The following is a 13,692-nucleotide window of genomic DNA, read 5'->3' as shown; positions in this document are numbered from 1 at the left end:
CGTTGTTTCGGGAGCCACTTCGATCTGCTTGGCAACACAGAAGCACCGTGTCTTCCTTCTGCATTGACTCCCGGACCATATCCCGCATATCCCCCATGTTTGGTGGTTTGATATTCCGTATGCCGGGTAAAATCTCACGAGCCTCCCTGCCTTACGTAATTCGAGAAGCCGAAGTCGTTCTTCTTCTGCTGGTGCGCGCCGGCCGAGAACTCTCCGGGAGGGAGCCCGCCCGCGCCATCCTTGTCATCCTCATTTTGTAGTAATCCTAGGGACCCGTTGCCAAAACAGAACTGTCCCGATCCTTAATCACAGTTACCCCGGAGGTTGTGGAGCACCACGGCACCAAAGCAGAAATGGACCCCGATCGTCGCCGGCGGCCGCCCTGTTATTTCGGAAGATCCCAGCCTTTTGGGCTTTATCAAAAGTCATGACACGTGATGCTTGGTATCTCTGCCTTGATCCCATCCCAACGCCCAATTCAAGATCCCCAATTGCTCGACCAACCAACGCCTTTGATTATAACAAAGAAACCGCAAAAGACATGATGAAAGCACTGACCTCCGATTCCTCTTCAGAACCAAGATAGGGTCCATGTGGCGGGGAGATTTGGCCATCTCTCTTGCCACTCAGCCAGTACCTCGGGAACCCGCTCGTCGAAGCCCGCTCTGCCGGCGCCGCTTCCTGAGTCAAATGCAGCAGGTCCCACCTTTTCCCGTTCTTCCACAGCGACCTTGTTTAGAGAGTCGGCCAGGTCGACGATGGCCCCGCCGCCGATTGACGCTTCCTCATGGTTGTCCTTAATGTCAATGTTGATGACATGGACAGGCCGGTTCAACGGAGAACCTCGATTGAGAAGATCATCGATGACGGCATCCCAGCAGCGCTCCTCGCACGTGATGACCACGTCTGCCACGCCAGCCTCCATGCCCGCGCTTCCCTTGTCCTTCTCGTGTTTGACCCGTGGCATGCCCACTTGCCAGTCCTGCCACCGCTCGGGACCCCATTTGATGACGCGGTTTCGCCCCAACATGTTAAGGAGGCCATTCGCCCGATACAGCCGAGGGTCCTTGGCCTCGAGCTCCCGATAAATGCTGTCGTACGAAGTCTCATTGAATTTGTAGACGTTGGGCTGTGTGATGGTCGGGCCGGGTAACCGGACGAGAGAGCCGGTGCCGAAAGAAATCACAGGGTAGTTGGCCTGGGAGAGGCGTAGGTGCCCTTCCATGGATCTGCATATGTCAGTCTTGCACTCGACAAGCTGACCGTCTACGGGACGTGCCTGTTTTGGTTGCTGGCGCAGACCGTGCAGAATTTCAGCCTGAACGGTGGCTCGCCTTCCTGCTGGCCGTTCTGGGCCGGGACAGAGGCGCTCGTATTCCCGTTCACCGGTTCCATTGTTGGGTGACCGGGTGAAGGCGTCAGCTGGCGCAGGTCAGGTTGTGTTGGCCGTGGCAACGCAGTTCCGTGCCGCGAGAGAGTTGCCGCCGCAAAATCGCTAGATGTCAAGTGTTAGCTGCGTGTTTCCCTCGCTCACCAAGTCCAGAAACATCGCTGCTGTACTAGCGCCAGTATCAGGGAGAATAGCGTAATTATAGAACTTGTCATCAAAGGCCTGCAGTGCAGGTCATTCAGACAGCTCCAATAAAGAGTTCATCACGAAGCAAGCCAGGGAAAGATCAAATGGGAGGTTGCTGTGTTACCTGGAGAAAGCACCCGAGCCGAAAGCAACGCTATGTTCTCATTCTGGTCAGAGAACCTCGCGTGCACACTGCGCGGCCCGGTGGGCTGTACTTTGGGGGGATGGATGAGGTCAAAAAGCTTGACCTCGTTTTCGGCGATTGGGGCTCTTGGAGATGGGGGCCGAATTTGAGAGGTTATTATAGTGCCATATCTGACCGCCTTCTACATTCCGCCGTCCGACAGTTCGGGGTTAGGGTCCTTAAAGAAAAATGTGGACCCCAATCACGAAAGAACGATCTCTCCTGTGTGTAGCGAATTAGCTGAGGTCGAGACGAGAACGGTAATTCCAACTGTGATGCGATAGAGTGAAGCGACGGTAGCCTGAGGGATGCAGCAGTCGAGGCAAGGCTGCCTGACTCCTGAGATATCTTTGCTGTGACATTCGCTACCATGGAGTGCCTGGGCCTATGTACATATCTGCTAAAATTAGCGCCCAAGTTTCTGCTTATTGGGTACTTTGAACAACCTCCAGGTCTGGCCGTTGGTGGTGCCAGACCAAAACCAACCCGTTCTCCCAACACGGCTGGCCGGCGGCTTGCTGTTCCGTCGGACTTGCTGCAAAATCCCATGTATGATGGGGGGAATTATTGATGTAGCGGGACCAGGGAGAGGCTCGTCCGTTTATTAGACGCTTCCGCCAGCCGGGAACCGCCAGCACGAGGCACACGAGCATGCTCTGGCCCCATGGGTTGTCTCACCTGAGACATTGCAAGCGACTCGCCAATCAGGTGCACAGCGCTGCTTCCAGACTTCCACCCTTGCGCGGATGCTGACGACAGGCATCGAGGGAGATCACCAATACGTGTACACTAGACTATTGAAGCAGCGCGTGGGCACAAGCTATTCCGTGCATACCCAGGGTTGCAGGCCCTTGAACGGCGAAGTCGCCTGGATGCAATGGTGAATTGACGCCGCCCCAGCACTTTTCCGCCGTTGGGTGTGTTTTTCGTTGTTGGAGTCCATCTCGCCCATGTGCTGCTGCTGCTGCTGCTGCGGGAGCAGGCTGCCGGTGATTTGCGATTGTTGGGGCGGGGGTCTTGCACTCGGGTTGCAGCGCGCTTAGCTCTGCAAAGGCCAAGCCGCCCGCTTTGTGCCCGCTGCAGCGCAGCGCTGGGGCTGCTACTTTTTCCGCCGGGTGCTGCCCCTTGACCCCTTGCCAACTTCAGTTTGGTCTGTCCTCGGCTCGACTCCATAAACCAAAAGCCGCCATCATTTCCTGCCCAATCGTCCTCCGAGGCTCCGTTCCGGCGGCATCCTGTTCGAGCACTCTTTGCCACTGCCGTCCCGCCGGTTCAGGAGACCCTCGGCGCCGCTATTAAGGAAACAGCCCGCCCTCGTGGCGCAGGGTGCCAGATGTGGATAGCCTGTCTCGTCTGAACGTCTGAGCGAGAGTCGCAGTTGCGGATCCGAGCTTCCTCCCTGGCACCAGTCGGCGTCCGCTTAGTATTTCCTAATTCCTTCAACCACAATACAACCCCCCCGGCAACAATACTATCAAACATCGTACTGCAGTACATACACAAACAAAAGAAACGGCGCGCCGAAAGAGCGCAAGCCGAACTCTTTGCGGACCCCTAGTTTCAACCCCCGGTTCCTACCTTCCAGCGGTGGCCGCGCCGGCGTGTCTGGGGTCCCACCAAAGGCTACGCTCGAAATCGAGCCGGGGCGCAAGCGCAAACCCCACACGAGCAATTCATTCCTCTCCGTGTCCGACTTTCTACCCTAAGCCATGACGGCGATCATGTCACCCAGCTCCTCACCAGCGACCTCACCGCCAGCCATCTCGCCGCCGGCCGCGAACTCGGCGCACCCCGCACTCCCTCCGCTCATAACATCGCCGCCTGCTCGCAGGAGCACCCTGCCGCGTCCAATGTCGCACGCCTCCAAGAACCGCTTGTCGCAGTACTCGACTACAAGCTCTATGCCGTCGAGGTCTCGTCCGCCTTCGCACATCTTCCCGATCCTCCCCTCGAGCCTGCCTTACACGCTGGTGAGAGACTTTGCCTATCCGCTATCGCATCCTATGCACTATGGCCCGCCGCCGGAGCCGTCACGGCCCCCGTCAGGCATGACCACGCCGGCGAGCGAGCAGCGGAGGCTATCCGACCCCCCGACGTCGTGGGACAGCAGGACAAGCTGGGATAGCCACTCGTGGGGTAGCGGGGCCTCCGGCCGGCCGGCCGACTTGCCGTCGATTCAGTTCGCGGACGGACCGCCGTGGAGCGAGGACGAGGATCTCCATAGCCCCGTCGTCAGCTCAAGGCACAGAAAACACAAGTCGTCGGGCGGCGCATATGGGAGGAGCCGGGCCGGCCGCGACGCGCAACCGGGCTCGATGCTGAATGCCGAGAACTACGATCGCGAGAGGGGATATTACGCCGGCACTAGCGGTGATGGCAGCGAGCGATACTACGTCAATCAAGGGGACGAAGCCAACGGGCCCGGCGGCGAGTACGTCACGTACCCTCCGGATCAGGCGCGACACGGCGGCAACGCGTATCAACTTGCCAGCCAGCAGCCGCGGCAGTACGAGCCCGGGGGTTACGGCTCGGACGATTCGAGCACGTGCTCCTCTCCAGGCTATCACAACACGGACGAATCTCGATACTCGCGGGACTACCAGTTCACCATCACTTCTCCGGACGAGGAAATGCACGGCAAAGCCGTAGCCCTCTTCGATTTTGAGCGGGAGAACGACAGCGAGCTCCCGCTCGTAGAAGGGCAGATCATCTGGGTCTCATACCGGTATGGCCAGGGCTGGCTGGTGGCCGAGGACCCCAAGACGCAAGAAAGCGGGCTCGTGCCCGAAGAATACGTCCGCCTGCTGCGGGACATTGAGGGGGGGATGACGAGCCTGACGGGCCACATCAACACGGGCGGGGACACGGCCAGCCCGGCCAGCCCGAGCACTACCAACGACGTCGGCACGCCCACGCAGGCGGAACACTCAGCCTCGATCCAGTTCCCGCACTCGCCCGCGCTGACGACCAACAGCAACGCTTCGTCCTCGGCAGCCACCAACAACACGGCCACAAGCACGGCGGCAGCATCCACGTCGATGGCGAATGGCTACCACCAGCCCATTGTTTCCACCTTCTCCACGTCGAGCAAGGACCTCGACCCTTACCCGCAGCACCTGCTGGGAACGCAGGCCGGGCAACCGCCCCCGCAGGTGGTGCACTACCACGGCCAGAGGGGCGGCAGCCAGGCTAACACGCCCACGCTGGCGATCCATCAAGGACTGGGGTTTGGAGCCGCCGCCGCCACCGGCGGTGGCGGCTCTTCGAGGCGGGCCAGCCAAGATACGACGGGGCTGGCGGCGGCGAAGAAAGGAGGGGAGGGTGCGGCGGGTGTGGGCGTGGGCGGGTTAGAGACGCTGCCCGATGTGAAGATGGAGAAGGAGCCGGAGGTCGCGGAGGAAGGGTCAGGAGCGGAGCGGAAGAGGGAGTCGAGGTGATATATACCAGTTTTTTTGTTAGGCTGTCATGGCTAAGGGGGCTTGATAGTAGGGAGGACGGGATGGGGGCATGATTGCAAAGGCATACTACCATCGGAGCATATCGGGGCTGGGGGGAATCTGAAAGGCTCGGGCGGGGTGAGCATGTACTAATATCCAGTCGGGTTGGAAGGTGGAAAATGGAGCGGCGCGCTGCTATTTTTGATGTGTTTCGGTTTCTTCCTCTGATGATGACGATGACGATGATGGGAGCAATTTATCCTGATTCTGCACTACGGATCTGTCCCTTGTATGTCTTTCACGACTATGAGCTGACTCGACAGTGACGTGACAGTGGAGGTGGGCTAGTTTTCCACACAACTTTGAAAGCATCTCTGATGGCCAATCCAGATAATCAACCGTGTCTGCTCATAGTATGACAATGGTTGGATGCATAGTATCCGAGTCCGCTCTACCAATCTTTGCAGCTTTCCTATTAAATAATAAGCCGTTTTTCCCCCGCTTTTATTTTTCTTGTTCGCTATCGTTTTTAAGCAGGATGTGGATAGAGAGAATCACAGCATACGAGGAAGCAGTTGGTTCATTCGGCTCCGTGATGACAAGCAGAAGGCATTTTGTTTCCACTGTGGGTGGAAACTGACAAGGATTTAGCCCGGAAGACAATGGGTTCATGTTGCCCAACAGAATGGGAAATGGCTGTTGATTCAGCGTCCCAGTGTCCCAGTGTCCCAGTGTCCCAGTCTCCCTAAGGACTTGAATTCTTTCAAAGAATGCATTTTGGCTTACTAAAACGTACCTGTATAGAGGCGCCCTATAATTCCTTTCACGGCGTTGAGAGACGGTGTCGGACCTCAGTGAACTCGGACAGGCGCGGGGAATCTCCACCCGTTCAACGCTGCTCCGAAGACCGCCCGATATCGCCGCCGCAAGGGGCAGTTTCAGCGGGGCCACAGATGACGTAAATCACCCGAACCTGGCCGCAAGAAGGGACAGGAAAGTACAATCTTTTGTGTACCCGCGACGGCTTATCAAGCAACATCCTGGAGTCAACTGCGAGCTGCTGTTTACAAGGCACAACTTTTCGCACCACCTACCTGCCTCAATTCTCTTCAATTGGCAGGCTAGCGCAGTTCCCGTACTCTCATAACTCAGCACAACCGACACGATGAGCTTGTTTGTCGCCAGCCGGTCTGCGTTCCGCGCCGCCGCGCCCATCAAGCGGGTGAGTTTGAGCTTCCCGTCTATTCCCCCCATTCCCGAGCTTCCCCAAGCTGACTCTGCCACATAGCAATTCCAGGTCCGCCGATATGCCACCGAGCCGACCTCTTCTGAGCCAGCCAAGAAGGGTGGCAACACGCTGCTCTACATCGCCGGTGCTGCTGGCCTGGCCGGCGCAGGATACTATTTCCTTGGGGGCACTCCGGCCGCAAAGAAGGCCGAGGAGAAGGTGAAGGAGGCATCTAGCGCTGCGTCCGAGAAGCTTCCGATTGGCGAGGTCAAGAAGGCGTTCACGGGTGGCGATCAAGGCTTCGTCAGCCTCAAGCTCGAGGAGGTCGAAATCGTCAACCACAACTCCAAGCGCCTCCGCTTCCGCCTACCCGAGGACGACATGGTTTCGGGCCTGCACGTCGCCAGCGCCATCCTGACTAAATACAAACCCCTCGACGCCGAGAAGCCCGTCATCCGCCCCTACACCCCCATAAGCGACGAGGATGCCAAGGGCTACCTCGACCTGCTCGTGAAGAAGTACCCCAACGGGCCCATGTCCACCCACCTCCACGACATGGTACCGGGCCAGCGCCTCGAAGTAAAGGGGCCCTTACCCAAATACCCGTGGTCGCCCAACAAGCACGAGCACATCGCGCTCATCGCGGGTGGCACGGGCATCACGCCCATGTTCCAGCTGTGCCGGGCCATCTTCAACAACCCGGACGACCAGACCAAGGTGACGCTCGTGTTCGGCAACGTCAGCGAGGACGACATCCTGCTCAAGAACGAGCTGGCTACGCTCGAGAACCACTACCCGCGCCGCTTCCGCGCGTTTTACGTGCTCGACAACCCCCCCAAACACTGGACCGGCGCCAAGGGCTACATCAACAAGGACCTACTCAAGACGGTCCTGCCCGAGCCCAAGTCGGACAACATCAAGGTGTTTGTGTGCGGGCCCCCCGGCATGATGGACTCCATCTCGGGCAACAAGAAGAGCCCCAAGGATCAGGGCGAGTTGACGGGCATCCTGAAGGAGCTGGGCTACAAGCCCGAGCAGGTCTACAAGTTCTAAACCAGGCGTTGGGTCTTGTTTTGTCCCGAGCTAGCGTTGCTTAGCATATAGTAGTTCGCGTGTGTGTATATAGCTGGAATAGAGAAACCAAGGATTGTTTGCTCATTCGTCCCGGTGGCCCGCTTGGCGGACTTTTCCCACGGAAAGGTGCGCGTTATCTCCCCTGTGCCACGAGCAAGAGACAGAAGTACGGCAGGAGCATACAGCCAAGATACTCGCGATTTATCAGCCGTCCTCATCTTCCGGGGCATACACTGGCTGTCTTCTTCATGGCCCTCACCGTACGAGAGAACAGGACTCGAGACTTTGTTGTGTAAGTACGCCCTTCCCTTCACACAAGAGAGGCGACTGACTATTCCCGAAGCAATTGAAGCCATGGAACATCACTCGACATAGGGACTAGTCAGAGGTCCAGATATTCTGGAGAGACGGGGATGGCCATCTGGAAGCAAGGCTCGGAACGGGAAGCAGTGGGTTCAAGGGGTGCGATGTTGAGAAACGCGTAGCAGCCGGGCAGCTGCATGTAGAAGACTAGGTACCTGATATTCTATTACTGTTATTTGCTTCAATGTGTTCCAATTCTTCCAAGGGGGAAGACGCACGCAGGGCTAGCTTCCCACCCCTCTAATCGCTGCTATGTCGATAGTTCTTCCCACTGGTTTGCCTGAACTCTGCAAACTATTGGCCAAAAGCAGAAAGTTTGCCGCCTTTCTTCTCTGCTGAACCAATGTTCGGAGATCGTGCCAAGCTGGCTTCAGCCGTGGCGTCTATCGTCCATCTCCAAGAACCACCCTGTTCACCTCACCGCCGGAACAAGGCGAGCCATCGCGCAATTGACTACTACTAGGACTAGTCTACGGCTCAAACAAAACTCCTAACCTAAGCATTCTCCCATAAACTCCAACGATTTTAAAGTGAGCGATCTCTTGCTGCGCCAGAGAAGCGGCAAGCATATTGAAATAAGGCTACATGGATAGTAACTCAAGCTGCTGGGACGAAGTATCTCACCTCATACGCCCCTTGTTGTGTCACTATGTGGCGTTCGGCTTGCTCCAGCCGCACGCACTTCTTTATCTTCTCAACCAACCACTGCCGCCCGCCGCTCGCATGACACTCCGAAATATTGCTTCTCTAATTCCCCCACGACTGCTTGAGCCGCCGCCAATTGCCAAAAAGGGGGCATCGCTGGTGTCACCACACCAGCCTGGTTGGGTATCCTCGGACTGACCCCGAGTGTTGGGTAAGTCTAGAACGCGAGATGGGCTGTGCTGTGTATGTGATCTTTGAGGCTGAGCCTGCCCATATTGCGGCAGCACAAGCATTGAAAAGGACGTGACGCCCTGGGCTGCTCGCAAAGCCCCTTCTGCTCTTCTCACTTTCTGTTAACCCGCCTCTGCCACACACACTCTCTCTCCTCTCCGTCACTTGCTTCGCTCGACAGGTTCGTTTGGTGACCTTGCTCTCAGCGGAACGACGGGAATCATCCAACATGAACAATACTCAACATTCCGCCGCCCGGGCTCCGGGGCACGAGCACATCCCCATCTACCCTCAGGGGTTCATCGCCGTTCGGATCATCCAGCTCATTCTAGCCGTCCTCATCATGGGCTTGTCCGCTTATAGTGCGTCACTGCCGACCGTGGTTTGAGCGTGTAAGACATGGCATGGCTGACACAACCGCAGGCGTTTACCTCCTCGCCTACGACGGCAATTCCTTCATTCTCGCCGTGGTAAGTCGCCAAACCTTACTCCCAAGAGAGAAACCGAACTGATAGGGGCCATCTCAGGCCATCATGACACTCATAAGCTCCATTTACCACCTCGTGGCCAAGTACGGTGCGCCCTACATCTACAACTACTGGGCCGTCCTCGGCCTCGACATCTTCTTCATCGTCATGTGGCTCTCAGCGTTCGCCCTGCAGGCCTCGCGCGTTGCGCCCTTGTTCGCCTACTTGAGCCCTTCGTACAGCAGCTACGACAGCAGTTACATTAGCGGCTACGATAGCAGCTACGACACTGGCTACTACTATACCTACACTGTCTACGGGATCAGCTGGCTCGGCGCGCAGGCTGGTGCCTCGGCGCTAGGTGGTATTCAGTTGTAAGTGGCCGCTCTTCCCCCCTTCCCTTTCCACTCCTTCTTCTCCTCCCCCCCCCCCCACCCCCAACCCGCCTCTAACCTTCTTTCCCACCGCTCAGCATCCTTCACATTGTCGCCCTAATCATCCACTCCATCCGCCTGCACCGCCACCGCGCCGCGGGCCTGCACTGCATGCCCGGCATGCCTCGCACCCTCCCTAACCCGGTTACTGCGGGCCCGGCGACGGGGGGTTTTGTCGCGGCCGAAAAGTCCGCCTACGAGCTGCAGCAGCAGCAGCAGCAGCAGCAGCCCCCAATCTACCAGCATCAGACGGCGCCGGCTTTCAACCCCCAGCACCAGCCGCAGCAGCAGGGCGGCTATCCCGGCCAGGGACAGTCGTTCTACGCACCCCAGTCCCCGCAGAGCCCGCCCCCGCCGCAGCAGCTCGTTGCTCAGCAGACTGGCGGCAGCAGCTACGTTAGCACCCCCGTGAAGATGCCGCCCCAGTTGCCTGGTAACTAGTAGATCGGAGAATGCGACAAAAGGGCGGGGGGAGAGGGTGCTGATTGCTGGTTAAATCACGGGGAAGGATATATGAATGGGTGCACGAGGCGGAGGCAGAGGTTTCCAATGAAGGCCTGAACCACGACCACTAATTGTGAATACCTGCGCATTCCGGTAGATTCCTATCTGTAAGGCATTTAGCATAACACGGCAGATGACGTGCTAAACATCCGCGGGCTAAACATGTATTGCGGGGCTTTTCTCCTTGTCAAAGACATGTCTGGGCTTGTTTTGTGCTGTTATAGTTTAGCAGAGCAGGGGGTTCGGGATACAAATCGTTGAATACCAGGTTTTCGTTTTGTTACAACAGTAACCTGATCAACCTGTTGCAACTTGTATATATCTTTAACGCTCTTGTACACGGCCCAGTTCGATCCTCAAATATATCCGGAGACTAACCGGCGCGGATATGGTCCCCAATAAATCCTTCAGAATCAAGCATGCTAGATTTCACCCATGGTGTTCTCCGTTACCCAATCTCACACCTCTATCAAACCCAGATTACCGCAAAGACCTGTAATCCGAACCCTTCGTCAACCCAGGTACAATCCCGCCTCAAACCCAGTCTCGAAGAGACGGTTGTTGTAACTCGTTACCGTTTATCGATCCCGGTTGAAGAATCGAGTGCAATCCAATCTCATTCCTTAGCAACCTAAGCCCCGATACGGATGTATATACACCATGATTATGTCCAACCCAGATCTCTCATCGACCAAAGTGGTATTTGTGTTATACATTTCCAATGATAAAACTCTCCCTCGAGCCAGCCAACTCACAGCTTCTCTCCAGCATTAAGAACCCTACTCTCGATAATATCCACCCACCTCTCAGCATTTGTCCAGTCCTCAGTGTCAATACTCTCCATCAAGCCAGGGAAGACAGCTACATTTCATTCCACAACAGTCAGCATCCCATCGTCACTGGAATACGCCCCAAAACGCAATCATGAAATGGGGAAACTCACCACCAGCGTACCCAGTCCACAGCCCGGGCGCAAACACCACATGCTTGAACCATGGCCTCCCATCCAAGCCTTGTTCATACAGAAAACTCCGCTCGAGCAGCTTGTACTTTGTATTTACCTTGCGGATCGCCAAGCCCAGCTTGATCCGGGCCGGCCATTTCCACCACGGTATGTCGCCCTTCTCCAACCTATGCTCCAGCTTCTTAGCGTGCTTGTCCAGCTTGACTGCGCGCTCCTCAAAGTCGGCGATGCGGCGGTGGAGGCGGCGGAGCGAGAGCCGGAACGATTCCGCGTTGGGGGTCTGGGGATGGGAGAGGGAATGAGACGAGGACAAGGGGGGCCGGATGATGGAGGCGTTGCCAGCGCGGCTGCGGAGGGCAAAGTAACTTTCATCGTCGTCACCATCCGGCAAGAGGGACGAGGCTAGAGGGTCAAGGGCGGCGTTGAGCTTGTCCTCAACCTTGTCCACGTAGCGGTCTAGCGCGTTGGCGTAGTCGCCTGCCCTGAAGGAAATCACGGGCACGTCGGCTAGCTTCGCGGTCATCAGGCCGATAATCTGGGCCATGGCACGGTGGTAAGCAAAGCCCGGGTCGCCAAACTTTTCCATCCAGTGGAAGCTGTCGTAGTTGCTGTGGTAGTGGTATACCGCTGTGTCGGGGCCCGAGTCGAAGCCGATGTCGACGGAGGGGATGCCTGCAAAGTCCTGGAAGGCGGTGAAGTCGCTTCCGCTCCCCATGGTTTTAATCTTTTTGTCCCAGAGGTCAAAGACGGTTTGGCCTGAGACGGTCTGGTTCGGCGACGGGACGGCAGCGGTTACGGAGTGGATGACATTATCAAGCAGAGGAGCCGCAGAGACGCGCAGGTATGGGCCTCGGGCTGAGACATCAGTGTTCTGTAGGGGTTAGTAATGTTGGGCGGAAGCCAGAAGGGTCTGAGGTGTGCATACAATGTAGGCCACGTTGGCGCCCTTGAGCCAGGGGAGGTACTCTTCGACCCATTCGGTAGACCCGACCAGACCATACTCTTCACCGTCCCAACTGGCAAACACAATAGTGCGGAGAGGCTTCCACCCCAGACGCAAGGCCTCTCCAAAGGACCGGATGGCTTCGTTCAGCACCGCAGACCCGCTATTAGGGTCGGCAGCCCCACCAGCAACCCACGCATCGCGGTGATTACCAACAACTTGGCGCCGTAGTTAGCTTGTTGCCTCCATTTAGGTCTAGGCGGGCGACTCACTGATGACCTCGTCGGGAATGGTGCCGTTGATGACGCCAATGACGTTCCACAAAGGCGTTGTCACATACTCCTGCTCATTGTACAAGTTCACGACTACATCATCGGGGGTCGGTCCAACGTTGTAATGCACGCCCTTGTACTGCAGCCCCATGTTACGGGTCCAGTACTTGTTGAAGTCCTTGGCCTTGGGACCGTGGCCGTTGAGGGCTTTGAGAATAGGGACGGCATCTTGGTAGGAGATGGGAATCGACGGGATGCTGGGGATGGCGGTGTGCACTGGCTGGCGCGGAACACCCGGTTTTGAAGGATATCCTGGTGTCGTCCTGTGAGCGTGTTAGTAAAGTTCATTAGGAAGGGAAAAGGGGTTGCCGGTATTTACGGGTCGCCTGGCGCAAAACTGAGAAACTGCGTGCTCCCTCGCTGAACACTGCTCGGCTGACGGGCTGGGCCGTCGGGATACACAGACACCCCGTTCTCCTCGGTCATCTTGCCGTCATCGCCCGGGTCGCTGTACAGAATGGTACCAACCATCCCGAGTTCCTGCGCACGCTTGACCTTCAGTCCACGGAAGATGCCGCCGTAGCGGGCGATGGCAATCTTGCCCTTGAGGGTGACATTGGCCTTGAGCAGGTCCTCAAAGTCCTGGTAGGTGCCGTAGTTGACATACACAACGGACGCGGTGACGTTGCCAGAGGCAGAGTAGCCGTGGAAAGTGGGCACCCTGTCGTCCAGGCCGCTGGTCGGGTCCTCTTCAATAACATCCTCGGTGAGGGACGCCTCGAAGGACACCTTCCAGGCTGAGGCAGCATCGTCGTGCTTCCCTTTCTTGAGTAGGGCCAGCCGATGGTCCACGGGGTAGTTGATGTAGACGTCGTAGTCTACAATGTCAGATTTGACCCCGAACTTCTCCCATAAGTTCTTTGTCCAAACCGCCTAGAACGAGCAAGTTAGCTGGCCGTTGTGCGCTAAACAGTAGAGCGGGCCGCCTGACCTGGGAGTAATTCTTGCCGGCTAGATGGGGCCCGGCAGTGTAATACCTGCTCCACTCCTCGGCCTGCTCACTGCTTGGCGTATCGAGGAGGATGCGCTGCAGCTGCTCGTAGCTCACTTTCCTCTTCCCACAGCCAGGCCAGTTCCAGTGGCCATGGTGGCCATGATGAGGATTGCCATAGGGGAAGTCGATCAGCGACACGGCAAAGGCGACAAAGAACCATATCAGGACCGAAGCGAGGGCAATGGTGCAGAAGCGGCGCAGGACGACATGGGGGTACCGGGGCCGCGGATAAGCAACCGGAACGGTAGTGATGAGAGGCGTCCGCTCGGAAGCCATGGCTAGCTTGGACCTAGTTCAGGGTCAGCTCGTGTTGCCG

General features: G+C 57.2%; 5 protein-coding genes across 5 annotated transcripts; 3 read left to right on the top strand and 2 right to left on the bottom strand.

The window, feature by feature from the left end:
* Positions 1–571: 571 nt before the first annotated feature.
* Positions 572–1,395, bottom strand: SSU72 (RNA polymerase II subunit A C-terminal domain phosphatase; the record flags this gene model as incomplete). Its single annotated transcript, XM_071056692.1, has 2 exons — positions 572–1,229; positions 1,280–1,395. The coding sequence occupies 2 exons, from the start codon at positions 1,393–1,395 to the stop codon at positions 572–574; spliced, it is 774 nt and encodes a 257-aa protein (XP_070912793.1).
* Positions 1,396–3,469: 2,074 nt separating this feature from the next.
* NBP2 (HOG (high osmolarity glycerol) pathway protein) lies at positions 3,470–5,197 on the top strand (the record flags this gene model as incomplete). The annotated part of the gene is made up of 1 exon (XM_071056691.1): positions 3,470–5,197. One exon carries the CDS (start codon positions 3,470–3,472, stop codon positions 5,195–5,197), a length of 1,728 nt encoding a protein of 575 aa, XP_070912792.1.
* A 1,165-nt stretch (positions 5,198–6,362) lies between these two features.
* Positions 6,363–7,478, top strand: MCR1 (NADH-cytochrome b5 reductase; the record flags this gene model as incomplete). Its single annotated transcript, XM_071056690.1, has 2 exons — positions 6,363–6,419; positions 6,486–7,478. 2 exons carry the CDS (start codon positions 6,363–6,365, stop codon positions 7,476–7,478), a joined length of 1,050 nt encoding a protein of 349 aa, XP_070912791.1.
* A 1,489-nt stretch (positions 7,479–8,967) lies between these two features.
* On the top strand, positions 8,968–10,080 carry MFIFM68171_01267 (MARVEL domain-containing protein; the record flags this gene model as incomplete). Its single annotated transcript, XM_071056689.1, has 4 exons — positions 8,968–9,100; positions 9,162–9,208; positions 9,266–9,579; positions 9,678–10,080. The coding sequence occupies 4 exons, from the start codon at positions 8,968–8,970 to the stop codon at positions 10,078–10,080; spliced, it is 897 nt and encodes a 298-aa protein (XP_070912790.1).
* Positions 10,081–10,894: 814 nt separating this feature from the next.
* Positions 10,895–13,652, bottom strand: MFIFM68171_01266 (Glutamate carboxypeptidase; the record flags this gene model as incomplete). Its single annotated transcript, XM_071056688.1, has 6 exons — positions 10,895–11,004; positions 11,087–11,978; positions 12,033–12,268; positions 12,323–12,645; positions 12,702–13,255; positions 13,314–13,652. 6 exons carry the CDS (start codon positions 13,650–13,652, stop codon positions 10,895–10,897), a joined length of 2,454 nt encoding a protein of 817 aa, XP_070912789.1.
* Between the last annotated feature and the right edge of the window lie 40 nt (positions 13,653–13,692).

Source organism: Madurella fahalii (assembly GCF_045866475.1).
Source record: "Madurella fahalii IFM 68171 DNA, scaffold_1, whole genome shotgun sequence".
Classification (NCBI taxonomy): domain Eukaryota; kingdom Fungi; phylum Ascomycota; class Sordariomycetes; order Sordariales; genus Madurella; species Madurella fahalii.
The sequence above is the reverse complement of the archived record's forward strand: the minus strand, read 5'-3'. Positions and strand labels throughout refer to the sequence as shown.